General features: G+C 42.1%; 1 protein-coding gene across 2 annotated transcripts in view; it reads right to left on the bottom strand.

Annotated features, from left to right (window-relative positions):
* Positions 1 to 329: 329 nt before the first annotated feature.
* LOC134611511 (colorectal mutant cancer protein-like) overlaps positions 330 to 15,698 on the bottom strand; it is a 159,472-nt gene continuing 144,103 nt past the window's right edge. For both annotated transcript variants that reach the window (XM_063455447.1, XM_063455446.1), the window contains exons 9-13: positions 8,474 to 8,741; positions 7,255 to 7,431; positions 3,634 to 3,725; positions 2,556 to 2,678; positions 330 to 777 (exon numbers count right to left, since the gene is read on the bottom strand). In XM_063455447.1, coding sequence (XP_063311517.1) covers positions 597 to 777; positions 2,556 to 2,678; positions 3,634 to 3,725; positions 7,255 to 7,431; positions 8,474 to 8,741 — 841 coding nt within the window. In that variant the 3' untranslated portion in view covers positions 330 to 596. The remainder of the gene's footprint in view (positions 778 to 2,555; positions 2,679 to 3,633; positions 3,726 to 7,254; positions 7,432 to 8,473; positions 8,742 to 15,698) is intronic.

The following is a 15,698-nucleotide window of genomic DNA, read 5'->3' as shown; positions in this document are numbered from 1 at the left end:
CAGCATACAAATTTCCAAAAAGTGGAATGTGAAACAAATGCATACACAACTGTTACACTGAACTAAGTCTGCTATTTTAATGAGGTGAGTAATTTAAATCAAACAAATCTTTAAAAAACAATTCTCCTGTATACCTTAGATTACCTCCAGTTTCTCTCCAAGCACACACTTTGAAGAAGCAACCAAGCTACATTCGCAGCAACCAAGGCTTGGGCATAATAAATGTGAGACCCACAAAAAACAATATAATAGAGAGGTTAGACCCAGGGTACTAAGTAGTCCCTACTTTGTCTTATGTTTTAAAAAAAAACTAGATCTGATGGGAAGAAATGGAGAAAAGATCCTGAGAGAGGGAGAGAAGAGGAACGGATTATGTAAAGGTAAGGTTGGCATGCCGCTTTAAGCATTAAGCATAAAAAAGACACTATAACTACTTCAGTAAGATAAAGCAGTTATGGTGCCTACAGTGTCCCTTTAAATCAGAGAGCTGAGTTACTACGGACTGCATAATTTTGGTGTCTTTTATTTTGGATTGCCATCACTGCCCCATCCATACATTAGTGATTTTATTTTCGTAACGAGTTAGTCTGTACGTCTTACAGGGAAGTTTCACTTGTATCTCTTGCTGTTTTCTGAGCTTGAAGGTTCACAATAGCCTTCATAAGGTCCTGTAACTGTTGGCATTGGCGTTGTGACATCAGAACAGCCTGGGATTCCAGTTTGTGCTGCTGCTCTTTATATTTTCTGCAGGCATTTTGGTACGTGATGAAGAGATTCCTGCACCCAGAACAAACATGAGGGCTTTAATACACATAAATAGCTCTTTACAAGTATTAGGATATATGTAATTGATATGTTCCTAACACATAATCATTACAGCCTCTCAAACTCTTTATACTTCACAAATAACTGGTCACCTCACTCACAATTTAGGACAATTTTCAACCTATGGTTTATGAACGTTGGGTATTTCTGAATAGTTTTTGAGGTACCAGTTAGCAGTCAGCAATTTTGAAATTGGGGATTGTTGTTGAATGAAAAGCTGACAAAAGTAGTGTTGGCTATAAATAAATATTTTTTTAATGTTTGGTTAGAAAAAGGTTGAATTTTCCTTGTGATCTTGCCTACACAGAAGAGACCGCAAGGACACTTAAGGAAGTAAATCTAAGTCACATAACTAGATTCTCAAATGTAGCAAATGTGAATCTCTTTAATGTTTTTCTTAACAATTGTATCACGAGTTGCAATTAACAGGGAAGAGAGCCATATAGTTAGTTTTGCCACAAGCTGGTGTGCTTTAGATTGATGAGAATCCATATCTGCCTTTACTACTATATCCTTGGTTTTATTTGTAAACCTGTAAGAGAACATGTTGGCTCTATATGCAAACACACATGCCAGATAATGTGGGGTTATGTACTGATCAGCTACAACATTAAAACCATTGACAGGTAAAGCGAATAGCATTGATTATATTGTAACAATGGCAACTGTGAAGAAGTGGTTCTTGAATTTAATGTGTTCGAAGCAGGAAAAATGGACAAGCAAAAATAGTGACTTAAGAGGGGCCAAATAGTGATAGCTAGATGACTGGGTCAGAGTACCTCCCAAACAGCAAGTCTGGTGTTCCTGGTATGTAGTGGTTAGTAACCTACCAAAAGAGGAGCAAGGAAGGTCACCAGTAAACAGGCATCAGGGTCATGGGCAGAAGAAATTGCTGAAAACCTTAATGCTGGGCATGATAGAAAGATGTCAGAACACACAGTGTATTGTTGTTTGTTGTGTTTGGGGCTCCGTAGCCACAGACCGGTTAGAGTGTCCATTATGACCCCTGTCCACTGCTGAAAGTACCTTCATTGGGGACACGAGATCAGATCTAGCAATGATGAATCATGTTTTCTTTAAGATCAAGTGGATGGCCAAGTGCCTGTGCATTATTTACCTGGGGAAGAGATGGCAGCAGGATGCAGTACTCATCAGCATGAGGTTGGTTACTGGCTTGCTAACGCCAAGGCTCCATAGCAGGCTTCCTCAAACTCCGGCCCTCCAGATGTTGCTGAACTACAACTCCCATGATTCTATGAATTAAATAGATAGGCTGAGAATCATGGGAGTTGTAGTTCAGCAACATCTGGAGGGCCAGAGTTTGGGAAAGCCTGCTCCATAGCAAGCCAGTAACCAACCTCATGCTGATCAGTTGCATTAACAACGAAACAGCTGTCCATAAGTGGTTCACTGGCTTTGCTCCTCTTCCTGAGTTTCGTTTCAAAGCTGTTATATACAGCAGACACATACTCCAATAATTCCATGTATAAAGTGGAAATGAGGCAAAAATGTGGTTCTTTGTTGAGCTCATTTGCACATGTCTAACCAGAATCCCTTGCAGGAGTGAGAGCACTGTTAAAGTGAGATTTCTGTAGGAAAAGAAAGTCTTATGGCTTGACTGGTGTGTGTATTTATGTTTAGCAATGTATTTATTTTTTCAAAACATCTATTAATTTAATTTGAGAAATGGAGTAAGACTTGTGTGCGTTAGTTGTCACCCCTATTCATACCTGTGAGCTTTGAAGAAGTCATTGATAACTTGGGCAGATAGGGCCTTTTGAACACGAACTTTGCAGGACAATTTATCCAGTTCCAATGTAAGGTTCTCAACACGTGTCCTCAGTTCAGTGCTCCTTGAAATATAACACAGTTAATCAATTAATACCATATTATGTATATCACAGAATTTACCAAACAATAGCACCAACAGCACCAATAGTATGTTTACATACAAAAAATAAAAATCAGCCTCAAAAACTGACATCTACCTACCCAAACGCAGTGGCAGAGATCAGTGACAATCTTGCAATACCCTCTGCACTGCTCTAATTTTATTTATTTGTTGTCTGTAGGGCCATTGGCATAATCTATTTAACACTCATATTAGGCTAAAGCTTTTCTGTGCTCCTCCCATACTGCTTTTTTAGTAAACCCTCATTTGCTTGTGCTATTGTTAAAACAAGGGTACCCCAGCTTGTCTAACAGGCTTTTGTGCGATCAGCAAAAAACGGTATCCATACATACAATGCCGAACTCAGCTGCTATGGTGGTTACAATGAGAGAATGTGTGAATGTGTGCTGTCTGCACATGTGCATGCACACGCTGGGTTAATTCGTAGAACTAGTAAGATCAAAGAGGAAGGAACGGGGTTGTGAGAAAGACAGGTAGGTCTCTCCAAGAAACGTTCCTCAGAAGTCATTATTGCTAAGTGCTTAAATTAAAAATCAGGATTTCCTTTACTTAACCAACCAGTATGAAAATAGTTTTTTGTCCCCCTTAAATCTGTAGAAATATGTTATTAAAATAGTCTGCATGTGTCAAAATCATTTTTAGGGTCTTGTGTTCACAAGTCATTATATGAATTCTGTTTCCACAGCCTTCCCATGCTAGAACTAACCCGGCCTTAGATAGACTTGAAGCGCCTATAATGTAGATTTATAGAAAGTCAAGAGTTGAATGTTTCTTAATCTTCACTGATAGGAAAATCACCCATCACCAATTAATTCATAGCTTCTGTCTAAACTTATACTTTATGATAAAGAATGTAGCTTAGTAGAACGGATGTACAGACTCTAAACTTTCCATACCGTACTAATGAGTCCAGCAGATGCTGCATGTCAAGAGGCTGTCCACATTGCTCACCATGACTGCAGGCATTCTTCAGATAAACCGTGTATTTCTGATATTAAACAAAAGTTAAAAAAAGAGCTTAGTGTCTCATGTAATGGAATATATAATATAGCTCAAGCAGATGGACAGCCAGGCCAGAGTCTTTCTACACAGAACTGGCAATTTTACAACATGACAGGAGACTTTGTATTTTGCATAATCTCTCTTTACTAGCTCCACACATAGAAAAAAGAACCAATCACAAGAGACTAGGATGTACATAAGGCATAGCGACCTCATCACTTCCTCTTTCTTTGCTGCTCCATCAAGCAGACAGGTCAAAGTATTACTCTTCACCATTAATTTCTTTTGCCTTTTTGAGACTGTTTTGGGATTGTATTTTAATAGGTTTTGCAATTTGTTTTGCTGTGCTTCTATGCTATGGGCATCTGGGGGTCTTTCTTTATTATTAACTTTTACCTTATTCTGGGTGCTTGGCCCTCTCCCCTCCTCTTCTCTAAGGGTCTCAAGGAGCTTTTGGGCCTTTCTGGGGCTTAATCTCTACCCTCCCGCTGGTTCCGCCGGCTCCCGGGAGTTTGTTCCGCTTCCTTCTGGTTCCCCAGTATATATCGGCATGACTGCGGCCTTTTCTCCATGGCCGCGCCGTACTCTCCAGTTTGGCCCTGGCCGAACTCGTGACCTCTTACGAGCAAGCCGCGATGGCCATCTTTAATCTTGCGCCTCGAAGTTGTATTACTTCAGGTTAACTGCTTTGTATCAGGACTGTGCCGTATGACTACACCTTATATGGAATTACTTCAGTTATGGGATGTTTAAAGGGATACCTCCCATTAACCTCAGACTACTGTTAGAACACGAATTAGTGCTCTCTATCAGGACGGTGACATGCACACTTTAGAGTTTATATCCTGTACTGCTGTACACCTGGGGTTAACCCCTGGCTAGGTCGTTCTACTTTGTCCTACTGTATCGAGGGAGGCTATAGCAACAGGATTCCCAGGTCATATGGCTTAAAGAGATATACCCCCTGGTTCTCCAGTAAATACGACTTAAAGGAATATAAACATCACCTTTGAACAACTGTTTGAACAACTGTTTGCACACAGATTGGTGCACTCTATATGGCCGTGCCCCACACTTGAAGGCTTTATACCCCGTGCACCTTGGGTGAACCCCCGCTATGTGTACACAACTCTATACTACTGAATGGAGACAGGCTATGACAACCTCTGTTAATTACTGGAGAGAATTTTCAACACCACTTCCGGCTTAGCAGGATATCTCCCATGACAGTGCATTCATTATTGGAAGAGCGGAGGAAGACTCTCTATTAGGCTGATGGCCAGCACTTAAGGGTTCATACCATATGCACCCCGGGTGAGGCCCCTACTAGATGTACACTGCACTGCTGATGGGAGGCATGCTGTTACAGACTCTGTTAACTGCTGGACAGAATTTTCAGCACTTCATGCCTGAAGGATCACTATAGGGTCAGGAACACAAACATGTATTCCTGACCCTATAGTGTTAAAACCACCATCTAGCCCCCTCTGGGGCCCTCATGCCTCCATAAATATAGTAAAAATCTTACTGTATTCAAGCCAGAAGCTGTAACTCTGCATGCTGTTAAACTCAGAAAAACAAACAGTCTGCTGACATCATCAGAAGTGGTAGCCTGATCCAATCACAATGCTTCCCCATAGGATTGGCTGAGACTAACAAAGAGGCAGATCAGGGGCAGAGCCAGCATGATTCAAACACAGCCCTGGACAATCAGCATCTCCTCATAGAGATGAATTGAATCAATGAATCTCTACAAGGAAAGTTCAGTGTCTGCATGCAGAGGGAGGAGACACATTACTGCCCTGTGCTCTGCTGACAGCAGATCTGAGTGGATTGAGGAGTTTTATGCCTCAATCAACTCGGAAGTCCCTCTGGTGGCATTCTGAGTGACTGCAACTGGAGGTGTTCCTAGCTTTCAATGTAAACACTGTATTTTCTCAGAAAATACAGTTTTTACATGAGAAAGGCTGCAGGGAGCTATAGTTCTCACCTGAACAACCTCATTAAGCTGAAGTTGTTCAGGTGACTATAGTGTCCCTTTGTCATGCCTTAACTCCCGGTATTTCCTTGTCTCTTCCAGGTTGACAGAGCTTAGCCACACCCCTTTTCTGACGCGGTCATTACCTTTAGCATAGTTGCTGTTCATGAGCAACTAACCTTGTTTGTTTCCCATTTCATTTTGGGTTCCCTTCTTAGTAAGATGTCATCATTTTTTCCCCTTATTTGGGGATTATAGTTGTGTGTGTTTTTATTTTTTTGTTGATGTCTAGTATGTATAAATAAAATTATGTTTTTTTAGCAGCATCAGTTCACACTGAGATATCCTACTCGGGTATCCTGGACATTTTGTCCTAGGGTTCCCTTTTTCTTTTTTGTCAGTTCATATATATAGGGTTATCCCCTACTATAGGATATTCTCAGGACACACTACACTGCTTCTGTTTTACAGGACTTCTTTTTTGTTCTACACTCCATATACGTTAATTATGTTTACACACCTTTACTACAGTACTTTTGTTTTGTTTAAGGGACAAACTAAACACCATAACCACTACATCACACTATAGTGGTTATGGTGACAGAAAGGGTCTAGTACTACTTCCCTGTCTCCATGGCAGCCTACAGGAGAGCCATTACCTCTCTGCCTATGCCAATCTCAGCAGTGCAGAGCCTAACTCTTGTTAAGAGTGATCTGCAGATGCTCTCACCCAATAAACTAGCCCTGTAATGCCTGACTTACCTCAGGAGAGCTAATGGAAGCTTCTAAAAATACAGGAGCTCTTTGCTCTCCTGTTTGCGTGAGCGGTGTCCAGTGGAATACATGTAAGAAGTGAAGCCATTCTAAAATGGTTGACAAGTTACATTTGGGGGGCACCAGAGTGTTCCTGCAAAAGTGCTATTAGTGATAACCATTAAGTGTTTTTAAATGTTTTTTTCTATGAACCATAACAACATTTGCTCAATGGTGTATACAGCACTCCTTTAAAAAACATTAAAGCTCTAAGACTGCTCCCTTTCCTTCTATGCCATTAAAGTTCCATCTCACTTTTCTGTGTACATTTAATACCTCCTCTCTAATATTCTGAAAAGAGCAAGAAGTGACTACATGCACAGTAGGCAGCTCAGGAGCTCACTGTACAAAGCTAGGTTTACAAAACCTCACAGTTATTCTCACCCTATGTAACGAGTGGAATCGCGACAGGAAACTAAACTACATCTCTGACAAATCCCTGCTGGACAGGGGTTCATCTTACAAAAAATAACATAGACCAGAGGGCAAGGCCCCTGATTGGTGAAATCTCCACATAGTCTTTGGGTTTCTGTCACTGCATATTACATGTGCAAGTGCACTAGTTGAGTATTATTTTGATTTATTTCAAGTTCATTTTATACATTTCTAAAGCATTATTATCAATATGATAAATCATTTTCAACATCTTGTGTCCTTTTAGCCATCACATAAGACAAATTTGCTGTGTTGCTGTGCATCATGTTGAGCGTCTACCTATATATACCTCTGCAGTCCTAGAATCCTCTTCCCCTTTCGCCAGTTCACTCAGCTCCATCTGTAACTGGTCTCTGATGAGCATGTATGCCCTTTCTGTCTCCATCTCAGTTGCAATCTGCAGTTCCAAAGCTCTTTTCTCTGTCTGCAGCAGCTGCAGGTTGGCTCTGACTTCTGAAAGACATTCCTGTGCACAACATAAGTTATTTTTATTAACTGTTTATGTGTTTGCCTAAAAAGATTGGGAAATTTCTATATTAGAACACACATAACATGAAGCCTGGAATCATCATCACAAATAATAAGAATGTTTCAGCCATGTGGAACCTTTGAGATGTACGATGCAGCAGAAGAATGGACAGGGATGGCAAGTGTGACAATTCTTCTTCAGCAATAGAAATAAATAAATGTATTTGTTACACCGGAGTGTTCAAGTGTTAAAGGGAAACACCAGTGCCAGGAAAACAATCCGTTTTCCTGGCACTGCAGGTCCCCTCTCCCTCCCACCTCCCACTCCCCGGTTGCTGAAGGGGTGAAAACCCCTTCAGTCACTTACCTGAGGCAGCGACGATGTCCCACGTCGCTGCTTTCTCCTCCCCCACCGCTCCTCCTCTGCATTGCGTTGGCCGGTGGGCGAGACTGATCCCGCCCACCGGCCAGGGAGACCTAATGCGCATGCGCGGCAATTAGCGCTCCCCATAGGAAAGCATTGAAAATGCATTTCAATGCTTTCCTATGGGGAAATGAGCGACGCTGGAGGTCCTCACACAGCGTGAGGATGTCCAGCGATGCTTTAGCACAGGTTTCCTGTGCTATAAACCAGGAAGTGCCCTCTAGTGGCTGTCTAGTAGACAACCACTAGAGGTGGAGTTAACCCTGCAAGGTATTTATTGCAGTTTATAAAAAAACTGCAATAATTACACTTGCAGGGTTAAGGGTAGTGAGAGTTGGCTGCCAGACCACTCCAATGGGCAGAAGTGGTCTGGGTGCCTGGAGTGTCCATTTAAGTAGATCTAGGGCTGCCAACTAAAATAGAAGTTCAGGGGTACATTGTGTTAAGTGACTTAGAGTAGAGGTTGTTTAGGGGGACTATGGTCTAGGAGTTTTTAGCGTTAAGGGTATATTATCTGTATTACTGTCTACAGCATCAGGTATACCCTAACCCTTTGTACTGATTATAATTAAGCACCTCAAACCTATACACCCATAACTGTATATCCCTCGGTTACCTTTGTGTCTGTCAGCTCCTGCACAATCTGAGCTCGAAGAGGTTTCTCTTGGTGTCCTGATGAAACTTCTACTGTGGACTTGACTGCATTGTCCACTTTTGTTTTAATCACGTTAGCTAGATGAGCCACTTCCTGTGAGTGAGATGTTCCATCTTTTCCCATGTGCTGTTGTTCCTGTAGGGTTCTAGATGTCAGATCAAACTTCAGAGATTTGACATAGTCTTGCAAGGTCTGCTCCTCTTCATCACTCAACCATGGAGCGTATAACCTGAAAACAGACAAAATGAGTTTCATGAGCAAGAGACAATGATACATACATACAGGGCCGGCGCGTCCATAAGGCGGCACAGGCGGCCGCCTTAGGGCGCACCGGCTCTGGGGGCGCAAAATTCCAGTGACCGGCAGGAGGGAAGTGCTTCCTCCTGCCAGGTCACCTCCTGGATCCCCGGAGCTGCTGGGAGGCGTGCGGCTGCAGTTGATTAGGAGGCGGCGAGGGAGCTCTCTGATCTCTCTGACCGGCTCCCTCGCGCGCCTTTTGCTGATGTCGCGGGAGCCGGAATATGACGTCATATTCCGGCTCCCGCGGCATCAGAAAACAGCCTGCGAGGGAGCCGGTCAGAGAGATCAGAGAGCTCCCTCGCCGCCTCCTAATCAACTGCAGCCGCACGCCTCCCAGCAGCCCCACTGGACCACCAATGAAAGACCCACGCCAGCACTCCAGGTAGGGAGGCTGGGTGGGAAATTTACATTTAATTTAGATAATTAATTACTGTGTGTGTATGTGTGTGTGCATGTGAGTGTGAGTGTGTGTGTCTGTCAGTGTGTGTGTGTTCGAGTATGTGTCTGTGAGTTTGTGTGTGTGTGTGTGTGTGTGTCTGTCAGTGTGTGTGTGTGTGTCTGTCAGTGTGTGTGTGTGTGTGCCTGTCAGTGAGAGTGTGTGTGTGTGTGTCTGTCAGTGTGTGTGTGTGTGTGTCTGTCAGTGTGTGTGTGTCTGTCAGTGAGTGTGTGTGTGTATGTGTGTCTGTCAGTGTGTGTGTGTTCGAGTATGTGTCTGTGAGTTTGTGTGTGTGTGTGAGTATGTATTTTTCTGTAAGCCTGTCTGTATGTATGTATCTGTATGACGGTATGCCTCTGTATGTATGTATGTGTCTGTATGTCTTGTACGTATGTTTCTGTATGTCTCTGTATGCATGCATGTATGTAACTGGATGTATGTTTGTCTCTGAATGTCTGTATATATGTCTCTGTATGCATGTATGTAACTGTATGCCTTTATGTCTCTGTATGTACGTATGTGTGTGTCTCTGTATGCCTGTATGTCTTTGTATGTATGTATGTGTCTGTATGACGGTATGCCTCTGTATGTGTCTGTATGACGGTATGCCTCTGTATGTATGTATGTGTCTGCATGCCTGTATGTCTCTGTATGTATGTTTCTTTATGCCTGTATGTCTGTATGTATGTGCCTGAATGTCTTTGTATGTATGTTTCTGTATGCCTGTCTGTATGTATGTGTCTGTATGACGGTATGCCTCTGTATGCATGTATATCTCTGCTTGTATGTCTCTGACTGTATGTCTCTGTATGATTATCTCTGTCTTTGTATGACAGTGTACCTGTATGACTTTGACTGTGTGACTGAAAAATGATGCCTGTGTGCCTGTGGCTTGGGAGGAAAGACACACAGGTGAAGATGCATTTTTTTTTTTTTAATGAGGGTTGGGGGCGCCAAAATGCATCTTCGCCTGTGTAACTAAAAATCCTAGCACCGGCCCTGCATACATATAATGCAATTAAATTATAGCACAGCACCACAGAGTTAAAAGGGCAGAGTAAGCACCACAATCACAACAGTCTGCTGCAGTGGGTATGGTGCCAGGATGCCCTAGGCTTCACTTCCTGTTTCTAGACAGTTTGACAAACAACCTGGATGCTTTAGGCGCTGTTGCAGATGCAATCAGCATGTGAATGTTGGCCAAACTCTGGTGCATCAATCACAGCACTTTTCATCTCTTGTGTAACATCACATGACTCTGTGCCTGCCACAATGTAACTGAATTGAAGACAAATAAAAAAATAGCCAAAACAATAACCCAAACCAGTGTCAGGGTCAATTTGCAGATAGTAAATCCCATAATGAACCCAAAATCTAAACTTACAGCCACAATAACCAAATTATCATAAGGAGTAATAACCTACTTAAGAAGCATAAGTGGTTATGGTTTTCGGACTTATTAATGACTTTAAAAGCATATTATTTATTTAAAATTCACTATAGAGCTTAATACATATTGTTCATGTTTTTGTTTGCCTCACTCTTTGAAAAAAAAAATGGGGAGGGTGCATTGTAGTACAAATAATGTCACATATACAAAATAGTGTTTCAACACTCTCTTACAGCATACCATCATGCTCTGAAACTACTACGCCATTCCACCTCCCCAATTGCTATACTATTGTATCACTGTACCAATGAGCTTTGTAGATTGCCATAATGTATCAAACGGTGTACCATATGCAGTTCCTCTTGATACAATAGAAACTATCAGAGTAAACAGTTCAGTGGTCAAGGTCAACAAGAGCATTGGAAAGGTAAGTGAGGGTTTGTAGTTTTTTTTTATTCACTTTCCATTACAATTACTTATTTATAAAAATCATGGTTGCTGGGTAATGTGTAATTTAGGCCTTTTGGATAAGCTTTTAAAATAATCACAATCTGTTAGAAAAACCCTTCAAATGATTTATCTATACAAGTCTGCCGGAATGATTGTATCTAAATAATTTGAAAAGTTATTTTAATATATTGTTATAATTTGAAATGCTTATCCAAAAAACTAATAAATTGAGGCTTTAGTTGTGTATATTCCATGAATTTCTCTGCTACATGTTTTCAACTATGTATTAACCCCTTAAGGACTGGACTGTTTTTGCGATGTTGTACATTTGCGACCAGGCCTCTTTTTACACTTTTGTGGTGTTCGTGTTTAGCTGTAATTTTCCTCCCTCTCATTTACTGTTCCCATACAAATTATATATATTTTTTTCAGGACAAAAATTGCTTTCTTTACATACCATTATTTATATAATCTCATGTAATTTAATTAAAAAAATATATATAATGAAACATTTTTAAAAATACATGCTTTTTTTACTTTTACTTGAAAAATCTTTTACTCATCTACAAAAGCTAATGACAAAAACTGCTAAATAGATTCAAAATTTTATCCTGAGTTTAAAAATACCCAGTGTTTACATGCTTTTTGTAGCGGAGTAGTAGTGTAATCCACGGTATCTCCGCTGGTAGTCAGGATTCAGCATACAAAATACAGGTAGCGTAAATACAATCCCTTTTTCCCAAGAACTAGACGACACATAGTTTGGGAGTCAATTGAGCTTTTATTCCATTGTCACTGTTTATATACAAGACCCCATGCAAGGGGTTTCCATACTGGCATTGCAGGGGTTTTCTCCTGGTGGACTCTGTGGAAAACTTATGCTATTTCCCATCATTCATTGCTGTACTGGAGAGATAATTGCGCAAGAATATACTGTTAATTATATTATCTCTCTGTACAGCAAAATATAACATTTAACGGGGGGCGGGGCCTGGGCTTCATGGCGGCTGGACGTGCATCGTGGGAGCTCCGAGCTCAATTTGCTTATCGAGACAAATTAAAAGCACTCCAGCCAGCCTGAACACACAGAAACACAAGAAGACTGAATCGACTTACCCCAGAAGCCAGCCGAGGTGCCCCGGGTCTGCCGCCCGTGGGTGCACGGAGCGTCCGACGGGAGTGAGGCCTAGTAGTATCGCCGGACGGGTGAGGCGGCCGATCCCCTGCTCTGCGCGACCTAGTGCCCTCCCAAACGTACAACACAGCCCTGCTCCCCCCCCCCCCGGACCGGATCCCGGTCCGCCCCAGCTTGTACCAAAACCGGTGGGGGTTAACCCGGTCCCCACTGAATGGACCTGCCCCTATTGCAAGCGCCAAACGCCCGATCGGCGAACAACGCACCCCACAAGATGGCGGACGAAAATGCCACTAAGGTGCAGGGCCGACAATGGACCCAAGGCAAGCAACCACACCGCATTGAGCAACAGCCTGAAGAAAACTATCGGTGCCCCATAGAGCGATTCCTGCAGAGGCTCGATGAGCACCTCCAGCACTTCTGGGAAGCTCTTGAAAATCACAGAGCCAGATCGCCACCCCAAACAACGGTGGACATACAGAGGGGATGAGAGTCGGGGGAAGAAGGGAGCCCCCTCGGGCCTAGCCAATACCCGCACACCGACACCTCCTACAGGCCTACCCGGGCTGAGGGCCATCAGGGGTGTAACCCCAAGACATCGGCCACACCGACGGAGGGCACCCCGCCGCAGGCGGCGGAACACCATCAGAGCCCCCCGCCACAGGCGGCGGAACACCATCAGAGCCCCCCGCCACTCCCGTTCCAGGGGGGGCCCGGCTCATCAAGGTTCCCGGGTCCGTGAACCGGAGATGTCGGCCCATATGCAGGCCCGGGGCTACAGGGAGCAACCTCACCGCCCCCAATGTGCCACCACCTCTGACTGTTACCGGGCAGAAGAAACCACGGAGCCCAGAGAGAGCATGATGCTACTCGGAACCATGTACAGTAGGCGCAGCGGAACACCCTCTGGAGGACCCAACAGATACTCCCAGGTGGTACCCAGACGGGGGGTAGGGTGAAGAGCCTCAGCAAAAGAAACAGCCTGTATACCTGCCGCCGACCGCCTGCTACCCCAAGGGACTACCAGAAACCAACTGATACCCAAGCCCTAGAGGATGCCACCCAAGACCCACTAGGACTATCTCATGTACTTTCGAGCATATCCTGACTAATGATACATGTTGCATACTACTTGCCTGCTTAATCCTACTCAGTAGTCAGTTGTACACAGTGACTAGGTCATATAGTGACTACCTAACATGTTCCAATATGTTGTCTTGAACGAGTACCTGTGACCAACGTACTGCCAGGACTTGGGCAAATGCAGTTGACCGTTGCATAGTTAAGCTTACTTTATTTACAGTTAATCCTTGGAAATATTGATGAGCCTTTCGCCATTGTTTGTAGTGTACAGTAAATCACCCAGGGACACTCATACACGTTTACCACTCAGCCATCCATCAGTTAATCATACAATAATGTAAAGCCTAGCCAGCTACCAAGCTTAGTCAGCATGCATACTACAGGGTCTAGCGAATATGTCACTGCTGATCTGTACGTCCTGTTAACTCATCTAAACCAAACGAGAACATAAGCTGTCGAAATATCGATCCTATTACTTTAAATATGTAGCTGATAACACTGTTAAACTGGAATGTACCTACATATTTAGATTTAATTAATTCTCATAACTAGTCTAGCAACGACAAGCGTGGATGGTATTTTCCTTTGTTTTACATTTGTTTTCAACTGGTTTAAGTCATTTAACTCTTGATGATACAATCGCTTAGTTAAAACTACCTTGATAACTGTTTCTCTATGCGTGCTATTAACCTATTGAAAAGTTTGCATAATATAAAATATAAAATGAGGCTGTCATTAGAAGGAGATGTACTACTGTGTTAAAGCAGTCCCACTCTGTACAAAGCTGTGCATCCCCTCCTCTTTATTCTGTACCCCATTTAACTCCTGCCTCAATAAAAGAAAGATTGACAAAATATAACATTTAACACAAAAATCTATAACTTATACATTTTTACACGGAATTGTTCAAATGACCCTTCATTGAATGGCTGAGATCTGAGCGCACCATCTGGCGAAATACCACTCAGATCCATTCATTAGAATGTGAAAGCCATTCGAATGAAGGGTTTCATACAAACGCACATAGATAATGTACAATACATGCTGGCCGTTAAGGTGGTTCGTGCAGTTTACTTTGTCGAATGCCGCTAGGTTTAAACAAATGGGGTAATCATACGAACGGTTATGGAAGTCCAGCAGTGTTCGTGAGGTTGAGTGGCTGATTTTAGTTCCAGGCACTCGACGACCAAACACCGCTGGGCGTTCGTAAGCAAAGATGGCTGCCGCCACGTGTTCGGTTAAAACCATAAAACAATTAATGTTCTGCGATTAGAGATGTTGCCAGTTTGTTAATTGGAGACACACAACTCCCTTGTGAGGTCTTCCGTTCGACAGGTCATTCGTTTCACGAACAGAATAATCCAATATTGTTCGTGAAACTAGCGTACGAATGCCACAGTCTTTGGAATATAAACATAACATACAAACACAGTCTTGGTCACAATGAAGTGGCCAGGTTTGCCACACTTTTTTGCTTTTTTTTGCAAGTTATAGGGATATAAGTACAAGTAGGATATTGCGGTTTAAAAACATACATTTTTATCAGTAGTGACATTGTAACACTATTATCTGTCATTTGTATGTAAAAAATGCAAAAAAGGTCACTTTCACTGACAATATCATCGCTGTGATACTGTTTTTAATCACTAATATTTGCCTTCAGCGAAGTCTCACGAGTAAAACAGTACCCCCCATGTACAGGTTTTAGGGTGTCATAGAAAGTTACAGGGTAAAATACAGTGCTAGCAAATTAAATTCTCTGGACTTTCGGCCTGGGTTGTCAGGCAGGTCCTTCAAATTGCAATCAATAAAATTACTTAATTATGTAAAAATATTACATAAATACGCACGTAGAATGTAAAAATATATACATATTTTTATATATTTGAAGTCTACGTGTATATTTATATAATTATTTATGTAATTTGTATATGGACATATGTATATTTCGTATTATTTTTACTTATTTATATATACCGTATATACTCGAGTATAAGCCGACCCGAATATAAGCCGAGGCCCCTATTTTTACCCCAAAAAACTGGGAAAACATATTGTGTAAATGCGGTGTGTGTATGAATGCAGTATGTGTGTATGAATGCAGTGTGTGTGTATGAGTGCAGTGTGTGTGTATGAGTGCAGTGTGTGTATGAGTGCAGTGTGTGTGTATGAGTGCAGTGTGTGTGTGTGATGCAGAGTGTGATGCAGAGCCTTGGTGGGGGGTGGGCATTTTTATTATTATTTTTTAATTATTATTATTTTAATATTATTATTTTTTGTTTTATTAGTAATATTTTTTTTATTATTATTTTTTTAATAATATTTAATTTTATTATTTACATTTTTATGTTATTTATTTTTGTCCCCCCTCCCTGCTTGATACATGGCAGGG

The sequence above is a fragment of the Pelobates fuscus genome, chromosome 5 (assembly GCF_036172605.1).
Source record: "Pelobates fuscus isolate aPelFus1 chromosome 5, aPelFus1.pri, whole genome shotgun sequence".
Lineage (NCBI taxonomy): Eukaryota > Metazoa > Chordata > Amphibia > Anura > Pelobatidae > Pelobates > Pelobates fuscus.
Note: the sequence above shows the minus strand (reverse complement) of the source record. Positions and strands in the feature narration are given on the sequence as shown.